This window comes from Saccopteryx bilineata, chromosome 7, assembly GCF_036850765.1.
Source record: "Saccopteryx bilineata isolate mSacBil1 chromosome 7, mSacBil1_pri_phased_curated, whole genome shotgun sequence".
NCBI classification, from domain to species: Eukaryota; Metazoa; Chordata; class Mammalia; order Chiroptera; family Emballonuridae; genus Saccopteryx; species Saccopteryx bilineata.
This window is the reverse complement of record NC_089496.1, coordinates 22938252-22956245: the sequence shown is the minus strand read 5'-3', so window position 1 is coordinate 22956245 and position 17994 is coordinate 22938252. Positions and strand designations below refer to the sequence as shown.

Below are 17994 nucleotides of genomic sequence, written 5' to 3'. Positions count from 1 at the left end.
TTTTAAATGATAAATGTAAGACTATGGTATAATTTAAAAAATTTGCAAAAGCTTAGGTGTTTGGACCATTACAATAAACAAAACTGAAGACAAAGATATGTGTCTTCACTGGAGATGATGAAAATTAGAGTTCAAATTTTTTTTTTCCTTTTTTTTTTTCATTTATTTTATTTTCTTTTTAAATTTTATGTATTCATTTTTAGAGAGGACAGAGAGAGGGAGAGAGAGAGAGACAGAGAAAGAGAGAGAGAAGGAGGGGAGGAGCAGGAAGCATCAACTCCCATATGTGCCTTGACCAGGCAAGCCCAGGGTTTCGAACCGGTGACCTCAGCATTTCCAGGTCGATGCTTTATCCACTGCGCCACCACAGGTCAGGCACTAGAGTTCAATTTAATCTCAAATGATTTCCACCTGCAACTCTGAATTAAGAGGTACCCTCATTGAAAGTGGGGAGAAGATCTAAAGCAGCAACACAAAAGCAGAAATTCAGCTAGCTAGTAATCATATGACAAAAGGTTTAAAGTATTTCAGTACTTAGTAAATATAAATTAAAACTACACTAACAATACTCTGCACACCCACCAGATTGGCAACAAAGGTCTGACAGTAACAACAGTTTGCAAAGATGTGAAGCAACAGAACTCTCATATACCACTAGTAAGCACACAAACTGATATGGCCACTGTGGAAAAGTTTGGCAATATTTAATAAATTTGAAGATATGTATCCTATTACCCACAATTCCACTCCTGAGTATATACCCAGAAAAGTCATGCATGTATGTATCAGAAACATGATATGACAATATACAGACTAGCACTGGATTTACTAGCTAAAATATGTATAAATTGTAGAATATCCACACATGGGAATTCTGTAAGTAACAAAAATGAATGAAGCAGAGAGAACTGCAGGGACTTAGAAGAGTGTTACAGAGAGGCAAAAGAAGCAAGACACAAATACATAGAGTGATAAAGTTCAAAAGCAGAGAAACTTTAAACTTATACGGTTTATGAATACATATTTATAAATAGGTAGAAAACAAAATAAAAAATCAGGATAATCGTCACTTCTAGGTTGGAGGAATGTGTTTGGGAAGGGAGCTTCTGGGATACTTGACACGGGTAACATTATCACAGAGACTCATTTCATTTGTTATACGGCACATTTTTGCATTTTGTACTTTCTGTATGTCTATTACAGTTTACAATTAAAAAAGGATTAATAAATAGTTATTTTCATTGTGGATTTTTCTTTCAGGTTATCCTCATAAAGGGCTTCAAACAAAACAAAGACAGATAATGAGCACTGGGCTAAACAACTTGGGTCAAGGCAATGCTTTTTCATTTTAAATTAAATATATCTGTTTATATGTCAGAAAACTGCAGTCTCTTTGATTCAAGTATTCTGTGGGAGTCACTGTCATGCTCTTTCTACACATAGCTAGCAAAAGGTGTTTCCAAATTCTACAGGAGAGAAAAGCAAATCCTTTGCTATACTAACTAAAGCAAGTCCTTACTGGGCTGTCACACAGGGCATTGTTTTCTTTGTAGTAACTGTGCAACCCCCTCACATTCACAACCATCGCTTCTCCCCAATTTCAGGAACTGTTGCTTTTAAGATGGAGCAATAATCTTAGATGGTGTAGCAAAACTGAGTATTATCCATTTATTTTATTTCTAATCCCAAAGCTAAGTATAAGTTTGTACTTGGGTGGAGAAGCCTAATGCAAATCAATATTTTTCAACTCTTAAGAAAAATACCAACTATATCTTTGATCTGTGGCTGGGAATCCATGTATGCAGAAGGCCATCTTAGGTTATTCTCAGAATTTCAACTGTCTCTAACCCCCACGTTGCTCAAGGGTCAAGTGTGTGTGTATGTGTGTGTGTTAATACCTACATATATATACATACAGATAAAAGGATGAGGCAAAAGTAGGTTTACAGTTGTCTGTATAAAAAAAATAATAATACAAGAATAAACTATGTGTTCACATACTCACAACTGTAAACCTACTTTTGCCCAACCCCGTATATAAACATATTTAATACCAACCGGACAATCCTTTAACCCCTAGTGTAGTTAATGTAGATCATCTCTCTGATTTGAGACTGAGAACAAAATATGTTTTAACTGAATAATAAGAAGGGAGACAACGTGAAATATTTCACCTATTTCAGTTATCACATGAGCCTGGCATACAGCATACCTTGGCTTGGTTGATCATTCTCTTGTTCCTTTTTCAGAGTCATTTTTCTACCACTCATCTGAGCATGCAGTGCTTGAATTTCAGATAACAAACTCCTTCTATCTGCATTCTGGAGGCATTCCATAGCTGCTCGATATTCAATACCCTGTAATAGTGCAAAGTGAAAAATCAAGTGAAGGGAGTTATAAAGACAATGAAATTAACAACCTGAAGTCTACAGAAGAGTGATTGGAACATACATGCTACTATTTTGGAAAGACATTATTTTCTTTTCCCTTTCATTAGGATTTACTTCTGGTTATTAATCTTTACATGAAGAATAGTATCATAATCACCCATGTACTTGGTTTAAGAAACAGCACTTGTGCAATTAAAGGCCCTGTGTACAACTCCCTGAAAATATCTCTTCTGCACCACCTGGCCAAGAAAGAAGCAAATCCTAAGCCTTGTTGTTTTCACAACACTCTGTATATTATGCTACATACACACATGCTAAACAACATACTGTTTTGCATGGTTTAAAACTTCGGTCTCATATTGTATTTATTTTGGCGTAGCTTGTCTGTTTTACTTAACATGCTGGTGAACCAATGGGTTGACACATGTAGCCCCACTTTACACTCATTGCAATATTATGGCCTGGCCAGGTGGTGGTGCAGTGAATAGAGCGCCAGCCTGGGGTGCAGAGGACTCAGGCTCAAAATCCGGAGCTCACCAGCTTGACTGCAGGTTCACCAGCTTGTTAAGGGTCTCTGTCTTGAGCAAGGGGTCACTCGCTCTGCTGGAGCTCCCCATTCAAGGCACATATGAGAAGCAATCAATGAACAACTAAGGTGCTGCAACAAAGACTGATGCTTCTTACCTCTCTCCCTTCCTGTCTGTCCCTCTCTCTCGCTCTCAAAAAATATATATATATTATTACATAGTATGAATAATACAGTACATTTTATTTGAGCATCTTTTCATATATTTATTGGATACTCTTCACCGTCTTCCATGGGAACATAAATTTATATCATCTTGATATAATAAAAAAATAACCATTTTCCCATTGGTTATTTTTACATCACTGGATGATTGGTCTATAGTTTTCTCTTCTTGTGATACTTTTGGTTTGGAATCAGAGCAAGTCTGGCCTCACAGAATGGTTTGGAAGTACTCTCTTCTCTGCTTTATTTGGATGAGTTTGTGAAAGACTGGTATTAATTCTTCTTTAAACATTTGGTAGAATTCACCAGTGAAGCCACCTGATCCAGGGCTTTTCTTTGTGAGAATTTTAGAATGACCACCTAACTCTATTATAGATCTATTAGATTTTCTATTCATGAGTTAGTTTTGATAGTTGGTGTACTTTTAGGAATTTGTCCATTCAATCCTATTGTAAATAATTATTTTTTAAATTACATTTTGTTTGTTGAGAAATCATATTTTTACATTTTCATCTTCTATCCAGCAAAATTATCAAACTTCATCAATTCTAAAAATCTGTGTGTATAGATTCTCCTTGGAACTATGTAACTGAATAAGGGGTCTTCCTCACCTTCAATTCTTACTTTATTTTTCTTGCTTTGCTAGCTAAACATTTAGGACAAAGTTGTACAAACTACTAAACCTTTTGTTTAGAAATATTTTTAACATTTAACTATAAGAGATGATGTTTGTAATAGAATTTTGCCAGACATACCCTTCATTTAGTTCAAGAATTTTTTTTTTTTTACAGAGACAGAGAGGGAGTCAGAGAGAGGGATAGATAGGGACAGACAGACAGGAACAAAGATAGATAAGAAGCATCAATCATCAGTTTTTCATTGTGGCACCTTATTTGTTCACTGATTGCTGTCTCATATGTGCCTTGACCGTTGGGCTACAGTAGACCAAGTAATCCCTTGCTCAAGCCAGCAACTTTGGGCTCAAGGTGGTGAGCCTTGCTCAAACCAGATGAGCCGTGCTCAAGCTGGTGACCTCAGGGTCTCGGACCTGGGTCCTACGCATCCCATTCCGATGCTCTATCCACTGCGCCACCGCCTGGTCAGGCAAGAAATTCTTTTTTTGTGTTTATTTGCCTTAAAGTATTTTAAAATATAAAATCCTTCATTTTAATTAATTGGCCTTCTCTCTTGAGACGATCACTTTTTTTCCCATTTAATTTGTTAAAGTAATAATAATAACATGACTTTTTTTTTTAAGAGAGAAAGACAGACAGGAACAGACAGGAAGTGAGAGAGATGAGAAGCATCAATCTTTGTTGTGGCACCTTAGTTGTTCATTGATTACTTTCTCATATGTGCCTTGACCTGTGAACTCCAGCAGAGCTAGTGACCCCTTGCTCAAGCCAGTGACCTTGGACTCAAGCCAGCAACCTTGGATTTCAAGCCAGCAACTATGGGGTCATGTCTATGATCCCAAGTTCAAGCTGGTGAGCCTGTGCTCAAGTTGGCGACCTTGGGATTTTGATCCTGGGACCTGAGCACCCAGGCTGATGCTCTAGCCACTGTACTACCACCTGGTCAGGCAATCATACGACTTATTTTTTAACAGTTTTCTACCTTTGTAGAAATATAAGGTGATTGTGTCTTTAAAAATATATACACTGGTGAATTTGGTATGTTAATATGTCTCTCTGAGTAGATTTTTAATTATGCACAAGAGATGTCGTATCCTTTGTATCAGGAAGTACATGATGTCTGTTACATTTTTGTGCTATTAACTGACCACTTGAATAAGGCAGTATCTGAAGGTTTTTCCACTATAAAGTTACTACTTTTCCTTTTGTGATTTAAAAGAATTTTCTGGGGGTTTACTTTTAGACTATGAAAATATACTTTCCTGATCATACTACCATAGCATTTAATGAAGGGGACTTTACTGATTCCATCATTTCTCCTACAAGCTAGTTGTTTTTCTACTGTAAGAAATAATTTTTACTTATATCTTATAACAGTATAAACACATGAATTCTTATTTTACCCTTTGGTTTATAATGTCACTCTCATTATATACTTTGGTGTTCAAATTGTCCCAAAATTAGCCAGTAGGGACTTCTTCAAGCTGGCTTCTGTGATCTTTTGACATACCCTCTTAATTCTTTCAGTAATTCCTTATTAGTAAACTGAGATATTTCAGATTCATCTTTGTTCTTTCCCACTCCAGCCCTGGAATCAGTAATTTTTCCTAGAAGTCCTAGTTCCTTTTGATGGAGACTGTACTCAAACATCAAGATCTCGGCGCTAAGCATTATGAACCAATTTTTATTTTTTATTTTATTTATATTTTTTTTAGTGAGAGGAGGGGAGGCAGAGGCAGACTCCTGCATGTGCCCCGACTGGCATCCACCTGGCAAGCTCACTAGGGGGCGATGCTCTGCCCATTTGGAGCCCTTGCTCCATTGCAACTGGAGCCATTTTTTAGCGCCTGAGGTAGAGGCTATAGAGCCATCCTTAGTGCCAGGATCCAACTCGCTCTAATCGAGCCATGGTTACTGGAGGGCAGGAGGGGAGGGAGAGAGAGAGAGAGAGAAGAGAGGGGGGGGTGAGAAGGGGAGGTGTGGAAAAGCAGATGGGTACTTTTCCTGTGTGCCCTGACTTGAAATCAAACCACTGATACAACCGGCCAGGGCCATGTTATAAACCAATTTTAACCACCTGATTTGGTTCCTTTACTATTTATAGCTCTTTTCAGGTTTTCTGTTCTTTTTTTTTAATGAGTTTTGAATAAAGATATTTTCTAGAATATGTCCATTTCACCAAAGCTTTTTAATTTTTTTTTTCATTTTTCTGAAGCTGGAAACAGGGAGAGACAGTCAGACAGACTCCCGCATGCGCCCGACCGGGATCCACCCGGCACGCCCACCAGGGGTGATGCTCTGCCCACCAGGGGGTGATGCTCTGCCCCTCCGGGGCCTCGCTCTGCCGCGACCAGAGGCACTCTAGCGCCTGGGGCAGAGGCCAAGGAGCCATCCCCAGCGCCTGGGCTATCTTTGCTCCAATGGAGCCTTGGCTGCGGGAGAGGAAGAGAGAGACAGAGAGGAAGGAGGGGGTGGGGGTAGAGAAGCAAATGGGCGCTTCTCCTATGTGCCCTGGCCGGGAATCAAACCCGGGTCCTCCGCACGCTAGGCCGACGCTCTAGCGCTGAGCCAACCGGCCAGGGCTCACCAAAGCTTTTTAATTAAAATAAAATTATTCATAACATTCAATTATTTTTACGTATTAGCTATCTTTGATTATGACCCCAATTTCACTGCTAACTTTAAAAGAGTGTGCTTTACTTTTTCCTTAACTAATTCTCTAGAAAAGTATCTATTACCTTAGCCTTTCAAAGAATCAACTTTTAACATTTTTAGCCTCTATTGTACTAGTGTATATATTCCACTAACTTCTTTTTCATTTATTTCAGTGGAGCCTCATTATTTGTGGATTATGTATTCTGAACTTGCCTATTCACTAACATGTATCTGCAATGCAAAAACAATACTTGCAGTGCTTTTAGTTATCTGCAAACACGCAGTGGCAGAAAATTTAAATTCCCAGATGTTCAAGTTCCTAGTTGAAGTCAAACAAGGTGATGCTATGCTTTTTTTTTTCATCCCTTATTCCATGAACAAGTATCCTTGTTGCCAACCATTAAGTGCTGTGTTCTGTACTTTTGTGCTTTTTATTGGTGATTTTGCTATTTAAAATGGTCCCCAAGCATAGTGATAAAGTACTAGAGTTTCTAAGCATAAGACAGCTTTATATTATGAAGAAGATACATGTTGGATAAAAGCTTCATTTAGGTATGTTATAGCATTGATGGCTATGAGTTAACATCAATGAATCAACAATACAAATACAGTGTCTTTAAACAGAAACACACATAAAACAAGTTTATGTACTGACTGCTTGACAAGTGTCACAAGCAGGAGCTCATAGAAATTGACACCTGAATTTCCACTAGTAACGATAGTTCAGCATTTATGGGAACTTCACAGAGCTGAATTATTGCAAATGTTAAGAACTGACTGTATCATACCCGTTCTAATTTCTTTGGGCTTATTCTGTTGCTCTTTTTCTAACGTCCCAAGTTGAATGATTAGCTCATTAATTTTCTTTCTTTTTATTAAATGTTATTGAGAAAATTAAATTTAATGAGGTGACATTGATCAATAAAGAGCACACAGGTTTAAGGTAAACATTTCTATAGCATTTGAACTATTGATTATGTTATATAACATCACCCAAAAGCAAATCGTTTTCCATCACTGTATATTTGTTCCTCTCGTTAATTTTCAATCTTGCTTGACCAGGCAGTGGCACAGTGGATAGTGTTGTACTGGGATGCAGAGGACCCAGGTTCAAAACCCTGAGGTCACCAGCTTGAGCACAGGCTTTTCCGGCATGGGCACAGGCTCACCAGCTTGGGCTTGGGATCACAGACATGACCCAATAGATGCTGGCTTGAGCTCAAAGATTGCTGGCTTGAAGCCCAAGGCTGCTGGCTTGAGCAAAGGGTCATTTGCTCTGCTGTTGCCCCCCCCCCCCCCAATCAAGGCACATACGAGAAAGCAGTCAATGAACAACTAAGGTGCCACAATGAAGAATTGATACTTCTCATCTCTCTTCCCTTCTTGTCTGTCTGTTCCTATCTTTGTTTCTGTCACACATACACACAAAAAATCAATCTTGCTCATTTTCTAAGTTAAGATAAAAATATTTAAGGTAATAATTTTTCTTGTAAATATTCTTAGTGTTTCCTGTTAAAATTTTAACCTTCAGCCTGACCTGTGGTGGCGCAGTAGATAAAGCGTCAACCTGGAAATGCTGAGGTTGCTGGTTCAAAACCCTGGGCTTGCCTGGTCAAGGCACATATGGGAGTTGATGCTTCCAGCTCCTCCCCACCTTCTCTCTCTCTCTCTCTCTCTCTCCCCCTCTCTATAATGAATAAATTTTAAAAAATCATAAAAAAAAATTTTAATCTTCAGACTTACTGTAAAACTAATAATTCATTTTATTACTATTTAAAAGCACTCTTTCTTTTAAGTTTTATATAGTTCCATGTTGATACCTGTTCTTGTATTCTCTGTTCCAAACAGTTTAATAATGCAGCTGCGTCTCTAGTACCCAGAGCTGTCAGCTCGGTCCGGAAGGCGGCTAGCAACACACTGCGCTCCTGTAAGAAGACTTGCTGAAGGGCAAGCAGAAGTTCCCCGCGCCAGTCTGAGAAGCTCTCGTGAGCTTGAGAACTGTCATAAACCTAGTACAGTGTAAAAAACAAAAGTGAGCTCCAAATAAGCATGTTTAAAAAAAGGCTCTAAAAGAAATATTTATCTACTAACCAAAATCAGTATCATAAGTCTAAGAGCAGGTGAATTTAATTTCAAGTATGTGATTTGGACACTTAAGTAATATATAGTAATTTATGTAAAAATACATCATTAACAACAACTTAATGTGTAAAGTGCCTTAAGATTGAGAAAAATCATAAAACTATTTAGGTGCATATTCTTGATTACCTCGGTTTCTCTTTGCACCTGCATTTTGGTAATTAAATCCTTAAGAGATGAGATTGTACTGAGGTAAGACCTTCTCTCTTCTAGCCAAGACTCTGAAACGTGCTGAGCAGAATGGTCCTCTCCATCACCATAGGGAGACTCGGTGAGAGAGAGCACCTGCATGCCTTCATTATGGACGGCTCTCAGCAATCCCTAGAAACCAAAACCCACAAGCCAGAATTATGACAACTTCTTCAAAGACTGCAAAGTCAAACAAGGGGATATTTTAAACAAAGCAGCTTTCTATCTATTGTAGTTAGATTGATTTAGAAAAGCCATCACAGATAGGAAACACCATCCCTCCCTCTTCCTATGGAGGGAAAGCCAATCCCAAAAGATGGCCTATAACTTTATTCTTTCTATTTATCTAATGTGCTCTTCTTAGATTTAATGATTAGTCACTAATTTGACCAAAAGAAGTATGTAGGAGATAAATTATGGTCCTTGAGACCACTTTAATCATTTTGGCAAACAAAAATTTCAGTAATAAAAAATATTTTTAAATCTTTTTTTTTTTTTTTTTTTTTTCATTTTTCTGAAGCTGGAAACGGGGAGAGACAGTCAGACAGACTCCCGCATGCGCCCGACCGGGATCCACCCGGCACGCCCACCAGGGGCGACGCTCTGCCCACCAGGGGGCGGTGCTCTGCCCATCCTGGGCGTCGCCATGTCGCGACCAGAGCCACTCCAGCGCCTGAGGCAGAGGCCACAGAGCCATCCCCAGCGCCCGGGCCATCTTTGCTCCAATGGTGCCTTGGCTGCGGGAGGGGAAGAGAGAGACAGAGAGGAAAGCGCGGCAGAGGGGTGGAGAAGCAAATGGGCGCTTCTCCTGTGTGCCCTGGCCGGGAATTGAACCCGGGTCCTCCGCACGCTAGGCCGACGCTCTACCGCTGAGCCAACCGGCCAGGGCCTTTTTTAAATATCTTTATATAAGTATATTGTACTTTATTATCTGTAAAATATGGGAAAAAAAACCTAAATAGATCCCCAAGGTTTCTTCTAGCTCTGCAATTCTCTCTCCATAAAGGATCTTACTATATAACTTTGAATAAACTATTATGTTCAATGTAGAAACCACACTGGCTAACTTTTACTAAAAGATATCTTTTATTACCTTTATTTTCTTTGGAAATGAATCTGTTGAACTTTCACCTTCTTCTCCTCGGCCTTCTGATGCCGAGTCAAACCCCTGACTCTGTGTAAGATAAATTCCCTGACCCCAGTCTGATCCCGAATCTAAAATAAGGAAAAGAACAACTTACTATTAAAATAAGAAACAATTTTTAAACAAGTACTAAACAAATTTCTGAAATTTACATAACTTACCACTAGAACATATTTCTCTAGTCTGATAAGCGTCAGGATGTGTTAATTCAGGAACTGACGATCCCTAATTGAAGAAAACAAAAAATATAGGATCCAATGAATAGTTCTGTTCTTTGTAATGCTGTAAAAAAAATAAACACACAAAAAACACAAGAACTCAAGTCTGTCAGACCTTTCAAAATAAACGTAATCCATGGCTTACAACAGTCTTTTTTTTTCATGGATATTATCAAAATAAGAAATGTTCATGAATTAAGGAACAATAACATCAGGTTCCAAATCTGTACAAGAACTTTGTGGAAACTAAAAAACAAAATACCTCTTTAGATTTCAGACACTGTATCACTGCCTTCAAGGTAGCACATTCCTCTGTCAGCAGCTGAACAGCAACATACTGCTCCCCCTTTAACATTTCAGTTTCTGAAATATGTCTGGACTCCATATCCAAAATTTCAGCAGCATGTAGCTCTTGCATTTGCTCAATTTTTTCGGTAAACTGATTGATTATTTCAGTAACTTCTTCTGATGAACATCCATTCTGTAAATCAATTTGGATTCCTGCATTTCTGACACGGATTTGTGGAGTCTGATTGCTGCTATTGACCTTGACAGTCCTGTCTGTCTGGGCTGCAGAGTTTCTGCCCTCTTTAACGGGAAGGGGTTCTGATATGCTGGCCTTTCTGTTTTCTTGTACCTCCGTCTTATTTTCTCTTTCTAAGAAGTAGGATAATTCCTCTTTTGCCACTGTGAGTTGATCTCTAACTTGGTTTAAATCTTTCTCGAGAAATGTCATATTCCTTTCTTTTACCTAAAAACATAATGAAGAAAACAGTAGAAAATTTAATTAGATATACTGGATGTAGAATTTAGGATAGAGAGGAGAGTATAATTCATGCTAATATGTTTTCTCATACTTTTCCTCAGAATAAAAAAAAAAATTCAAAAACACACAGTCTCCAAATATATATGAAACTATATATATATATATTATTATAGAAGTGAAATCATTTTATCAGCTTCTATTTTTAATTCTCATGGGATATATAGTTCTCTTCAACATCTATCTTTCTCCTCCTTCATTAATAGATTAGATATTAAAAGCATCTTCCTAACAAAGATTCCAAGGAAAATCAAGTAAGAAGATACCGGCAAAAAAAATTTATAGTATCTTCTCATCAAATTCACAAGAGCTTTATTTTCTTCCTAGCTTTAACTTATGGATTTGTGTTTGTTTTCATAGACAAGAATATATTTTGAAATAAAATTAAATTAGGTTAAAATAAGTGAACTAGGAGCTATGTTACTTATTTTACCAAAAGCTCTTCTTGAAGTTTTTCTGCCTTTTCTTTATAACTGTATAGTTCTTCTTTGGCAGCTGCTGACTCGGCTCTAAGAGTCTCAAGTTGTCCAAAATATCCACTTTCTTCATTGGTATAAATTAGCTCGGTAATAGTCTATATGGCAATGGAAAAACATAAGAAACACAAAGTTTTCAAAAAATATAATCAAGTTCAATGCACGTATGTATTCAAATAAAGATTTTTTAGGAATGACAGCCTATCAGGTAAAAGAGGTTGAAATGATCCATGTTCTTTCAACAAATAGGGGAACTCTTCCAAAACCATCATTTTGTTTCCTTGAGACAGTAAGAATGATTTTCTAGAAATGAAAAGTAAATACTCTTTCATATATATTCTAAAAATTTATAACTATTTAGAATATTTTTGGTACCATTTAAAAAAACTTTCATATTTATATCACTTTCTTCAAAAGATACCAGGTGTTACTAAATAGTTCTTAGAAGTCTTATACAGTGTGTCCATAAAGTCATGGTGCACTTTTGACCAGTCACAGGAAAGCAACAAAAGACAACAGAAATGTGAAATCTGCACCTGCCTGACCTGTGGTGGCACAGTGGATCAAGCGTCAACCTGGAACACTGAAGTTGCCGGTTCAAAACCCTGGGCTAGCCCGGTCAAGGCACGTATGGGAGTAGACGTTTCCTGCTCCTACTCTCTCTCTCTCTCTCTCTCTCTCTCTCTCTCCCTCTCTCTCTCTTTCTCTTCTCTAAAATGAATAAATTAAAAAAAATAAAGTGTTTAAAAAAAAAGAAATCTGCACCAAATAAAAGGAAAACCCTCCCAGTTTCTATAGAATGATGTGGCAGCATGTGCTCATGCGCAGATGATGACGTAACACAGTGTATACAGCAGAGCAGCCCACGGCCATGCCAGTGGAGATGTGGACGGTATAGAGGAAAGTTCAGTGTGTTCTGTGGCTCGCTAAATTCGAATTCGTGACCAAAGTGCAACGTGAATATCAGCGCGTTTATAATGAAGTGCTACCACATAGGAATAACATTACTCGGTGGGATAAGCAGTTGAAGGAAACCGGCAGTTTGGTGGAGAAACCCCGTTCTGGTAGGTCATCAGTCAGTGACGAGTCTGTAGAGGCTATACGGGATAGCTACCTAAGGAGCCCTAAAAAAATCTGTGCATGAGCCCACATCAAACTGCACTGAATAGGTATGAAACTGGGAGAGTTTTCCTTTTATTTGGTGCAGATTTCACATTTCTATTGTCTTTTGTTGCTTTCCTGTGACTGGTCAAAAGTGCACCATGACTTTACAGACATACTATATATCCGGAAAATCACATTACTATTTTTATATTATTTATAGTAATTTATAGTTCTAGCAAGCTATGAAGAAAAAGCCTAGTAAATGGCATTATTATTCTTTGTAAAATAAGTTATATATTTATAGAATCCTGATATATCAGTTAATTTCCTGTTGTTCAGATAAGACTATGTGTTTATTATTCAAAATCAAAAATACATATATAAAGTGAGGCTCTGAAAGTTAAAGTCCTTTCATATCAGTCCTTTGCTAAGAAATAACTGTGATTTCATACCTTTACTAGGTACAGGTGAAATACAAATTTTTCATAAGAATAAAATTTATTACCAGATATAAAACCTGAAAAGAATTTTATCACTCATATATTAATTCCATAGAACACTAATATATTTTGATACAATATTTTCAACTACCTAAAAGTGTGATCACATAACATGCAGGTTAGAGGGAAAAGGAGAAACCCCACACAAGTTTCAGAGGACATTTGCTAAACTTAACATTTCTAAGTTTCTTCTAACTACTTTATTTAAGACCACAATAATGAATACAAAATCTAAAAAAAAAAAAAAAAAATGAATACAAAATCTAGTTTGTATCATTTATTCTAGCGATAAGACTGCATAGAATAGTAATATTTTTATAAAAATATTTTATATATAAATCGCTAGATGTAAAGAACACCATTATTGATTAGCACATTAGCAATCAGCTTAATGAACAAAGGAAAAGAAAATTTCTTAGCGAACTTAATGAAAAAAGGGAAACACAAGCTACCTTGGGAACTTGGAAATCTCCCTGAGAGCTCCTGCTCCTCCCTTTGCCCCCCTGTGTCGCCTCACTGTCCTCCAACAGCTTCCGTAGTTCTAGTAGCTTCTTTTCCTTTTCCACAGCATTCTTCTCTGCAATTTCCACCTGTTCTTTTTCTAAAGTCAAACTAGTCTGCATTTCAACCACCTGGCTTTCTAATTCTGAGATTCTTAAGGTTAACGCTGCTACAGTTGATTCCATCTCATTTTCTGCTGGTGGATTTAAAATCTGTCCATTTGTCCTTTGGGGCTCTGAAGAACTCACATGTTTACGTTGACAGAGTTCTGCATATTCCTTAACTGCTTCTAGTTGGGCCTGACTCACAACCGCAGCAGCCACTTTCTCCTCAAGTACAGCGCACAGGTCTGCAATCTTCCTCTTCAGCACTTCTGTTTCAGCCTGGCCTTGCTCTCGCATGTCCTGTATTTGTTTATAACACTGGGTAAGTTCTAAGTTCTTTGCACTCACAGTGCTCTCAAGTTGTAGCACCTTTGTTTCCAAACTGTTTATGGAAACTCTGCTGTTTTCTTCAAAACATCTGAGGTAAGTTTGAGTTTCTAGGGCTTGAGGAGCACCCTCGGGAAGGACTACTGCTGGCTCAGGTTTCTTTCTGCTCAGATCACCCACAGCCACGTTTACACTTTTCTCTGGTATACTCTGGGTTTCTTCCATATTTTCCTGTTCTCTCTTTAAGCTGCATAATTCTTGGGTTAGCTGGTTCATTTTAAAATTGGTTTCTCTAAGTACATTTTTTGTAAAGGCCATTTCTTCATTAGTGGCTTCTACTTGCTTTTCCAAAGCCAGTTTTTCAGCTATTACCACATCCAACTCATGCTTTAAACTATCTGCTTCTTCTGGAAGAGAATGAGCATGCACTGGTGTCTTCTGTTCAGTATTTGCCAATTCCTGCTGAAGTTTTCCAATCACCTCGTTAAGCTGCTCAATTTCTTCTTCTCTATTTTTCTTCAAATGCTCTTGATCACTCATCAAACATTCTATTTGTGTTTCAAGATCCCTTATCAGTTCATTTTTTTCTTCAATAACCTATTAGTGGAGAAAAGTAATATATACAATAAATATGTATTTATATTTTTGAGAATTCTATTTTATTTTAGGGCAAGATCTTCAAATGTTTATCACACAAAATAAAATATTTCTTGGATATACTACATTAATTTTAATATAGACTAACAGTCCATCATATCAAAGAATCACCTAATTTAGACCTTCATTCAGAAAGTTCTGTCAAAGTGATCTACACTTTTAGTAGCTGATTTCCTGTAAGTAAAATAACATCAAAATATTCTAACTGAAAGAATGAAGTATATAAATAGAAAGTCTATAGCAGATGGCACCAAATTTTCACTATCTTATTTTCTTCATAATAAAACAGAATGTTTAATAGGTTTCATTAGAATGATATAATGAACTCTAAATCACCAGGGATTCCTGTAAAACATGAAAAATCTCTGATAATATTAGAAGGGATAAAAATATATACAGATTGTTAAATTAAAGTTAATGGTAAAGAGAATTAAAATTTGCTTTTTTGCATTCAAAGAGAAACTGAGAAAAAAACCCCATCATTTTGCCCATTAAAATTCTCCCTTAAAATAACTTCATGTAACAATCTATTTTAGTGTACCTTGTTATCTGTTGTAATTTTAAGTTGATGCTGAAGTTTTGTAATTTGCTCATTCAATCGGTCAATTTCTGCCTCTTTTTCCTGCATAATTTGAGCAAATTTCCCAAACAGCACATGTTGGTCCTGGGTAGAGACAGCATCAGATTCCTTTATAGCAAATCCCAGTTTATCCATTTCATCCTGAGGACAAAACCATTTTAGTTGGACAGATCATTACATGTGATTTTTAAACTTTCTTTAAATTAACTCTTATAAAGATAGTGCCCAAATGTACAAATTAAAAAGAGTGAGAGATCCTGGCCAGTAGCTAGAGCATCAGTGGCTCAATTGGTTTGAGCCTTGGCCCCGGGCACTAAGGATAGTTTGGTTGGTTCAAGCATGTCAGCTTCACGTGCTAAAAATAGCTCAGTACTCAAGCACTGGCCCCAGACAGGGTTGCTGGGTGGATCCCGGTTGAGGTGCATGTGGGAGTCTGTCTCACTATCTCCTGTCACTTAAAAAAGAAATCAGAGACATCATAGTTATTGTAAATCAATAATTCTTAAAATATTATTGATTTTAAATAAAGGTATGGATTTTTTTCATTTTTAATGAAGTTAATTATAATCCATCTTTAGCTAATGTTCCTCTGTTAAGTGCTACTTAACAGTTGCATTTAGCAAATGCTTATAATATCAACATTTGCACAAGACAAAGACTATAAATTATTTATAGGCAAAGTTTTTCTTAACTAATTACCTTAAATAATTTGTTTTCCTGTTCGAGTTCTTGCAGTCGGGTAGTCGATTCCTTTTTCTGTATTTCTAATTGCATGTGTAGTTGCTGAACTTCTTCATTCTTATTTTCCAGTTCTTCTCTAAACTGTTCTAACTGTTCTTCTAAGTTTGCAATCTTAGGAACCAAAATTATCAAAAGGAAAGAGAAGAAACTGTTTACACATATGTTTGTCAAGAAAGAAGAATGAAGAACGCTGTATTAGCTCTAGAAAGTGTGTATGCTGAAGACACGTGCGCTGTAAGGACAAGGAAAGGGGCTCCTCCGAGTCAGGTGAAACTGTGTTTCCTCCACCTTCTCAAACTTGACACCCTGAGACTAGCCTCCCAAAGCAAACTTCAGAGGATACTTCCTATCTAAAATATCCTCTGAGAAAGCAGAAAAGGATTGTGGGAGAAGGAAAAGTCTATATCTAAACTCTTACTGTATGTTAAATTTAATTTTTATCAAAAGGTTGAAGAAAGCTATAGAATTAAATCTGTTATTTCACCACCAGGTGAGAATAGCTCAATTAATTCATATTAATACCCAATGAATTATCTGGCTACCATGTACCTGGTTTAAGCAGAAGGAAGCAAGAGGCAGAGGTCTGAAACACAGAAAACTAAAAAATAAGTTAGTTATTAATATCATTTTAGGAGAAAATTAGAGACCAACTATATATAGGACAATGGACTTTTAGCTCACTTCTGAGGACAGATGATCATTAATGATAAAGCAATTGTTCTTTGATGGTAATATAGAGACTGAAGCTAATGATGAGTATTAGCAGCTCCTTATTGTTATATTTAAAAAACTGGATTTGACTGAGGACAAGAACAGTCATTTAGGTCATTGCTTTGTAGCAACTTATAAATATTTTATATTTAATAAGAGATGAAGTCACAGTAATGGCGGCATGAGAGATACTCCCGATCTCTCCCCTTGAAATTTCAACAAATTTAACAAACTATAAGGCAGCAAAGGAACCCCAGCTGGGCTCGCAGGCACACCTGAGAGATCTGCACACTGAATAGACTAACGGTGGGACGGGTGAAAGGGGGGCGGAAGATAAAACACAATCCCGGTGGGCTTTGGAGGGGAGAGGAGAAAAACCTGGAGTGACTGGGTTATTTTTTTTTGCTGAATTACGGGAAGGAGGAAGGCTCAGGCTGTTTGTATTTTCTCTGAGGGGTACAGAGAGGGCAACCTGGAGTGACTGGGTCTCTTTCTGCCAGGAGCAGCAATGAAATGGAGGGGCCGGGAGGGGGGGGGGAGATAAACCAAAGCAGCCCGAGTGCAGGGTCATGGCCACGCTCTGCCTGCAGCCCGCACTCTGCAGAGACAGAGAAGGCTAAATGGAGGTCCCCCAGCCTCCGAGATGCTGCCGCCTTCACCTTACTGTAAGGAGAGGGACAGAGACAAGCCCCCTAGCTAGCTCTCCAGAGACACTCTCTCCCCTGAAGAACAGAGGTGCTCAGTGTCTGGTCCCCGAGTCTGTTGAGACGGGCAGGAGCACCTGGAGACCTAAGACTGCCATTGCTACAGCCATTAAGTCGAAGCTGAAAAGCCATTGCAACACGCCCCACCCACCAATGCATATGCAGCCCCACATACATCATTGTGACAGCAACATCTCAGCAGAGGAAAGCCCAGGAACTTCCCAGAGCTAAAACTTGTAATACAGTGGCACCTACTGGAAGAAACCTCTCAAAACTGAAATTTATTTTTCCTTTTTTTCCTTCTTTTTGTTCTTTTCCTCTTTTGAATTTCATTTTCTTTAATTTTTATATATTTTATTCTTATTTTTTAGAGTGTTTTGTCTTTTATTTTGTTTGTTTTCTATCTTTTTATGTGGTTTTTCTTCTTGCATATAATTTTTAAAATTTTTATATATTTTTAAATTTTTTAGTTAGGGTTCTTAACAATACCACTCTCAAATGCCATTAAGGAAGAAAAAATTGAATACCACGGCTACACAAGACAGAGACATAGTTCAGAAAGAAAATGAAAAATCTTCAGAAAAAAATCTCAATCACATGGAAACTTTGGAGTTAAGTGATAGAGAATTCAAAATTAAAGTTCTG

At 37.5% G+C, this 17994-nt stretch overlaps 1 protein-coding gene across 9 annotated transcripts in view; it reads right to left on the bottom strand.

Moving 5' to 3' along the window:
• The window catches only part of AKAP9 (A-kinase anchoring protein 9), a 171989-nt gene that overhangs the window by 20874 nt on the left and 133121 nt on the right, over positions 1–17994 (bottom strand). For all 9 annotated transcript variants that reach the window (XM_066239573.1, XM_066239580.1, XM_066239574.1 and 6 more), the window contains 10 exons: positions 15893–16045; positions 15155–15334; positions 13477–14553; positions 11378–11518; positions 10384–10872; positions 10065–10128; positions 9853–9974; positions 8700–8891; positions 8252–8440; positions 2213–2357 (listed from right to left, as the gene is read on the bottom strand). In XM_066239573.1, coding sequence (XP_066095670.1) covers positions 2213–2357; positions 8252–8440; positions 8700–8891; positions 9853–9974; positions 10065–10128; positions 10384–10872; positions 11378–11518; positions 13477–14553; positions 15155–15334; positions 15893–16045 — 2752 coding nt within the window. The remainder of the gene's footprint in view (positions 1–2212; positions 2358–8251; positions 8441–8699; positions 8892–9852; positions 9975–10064; positions 10129–10383; positions 10873–11377; positions 11519–13476; positions 14554–15154; positions 15335–15892; positions 16046–17994) is intronic.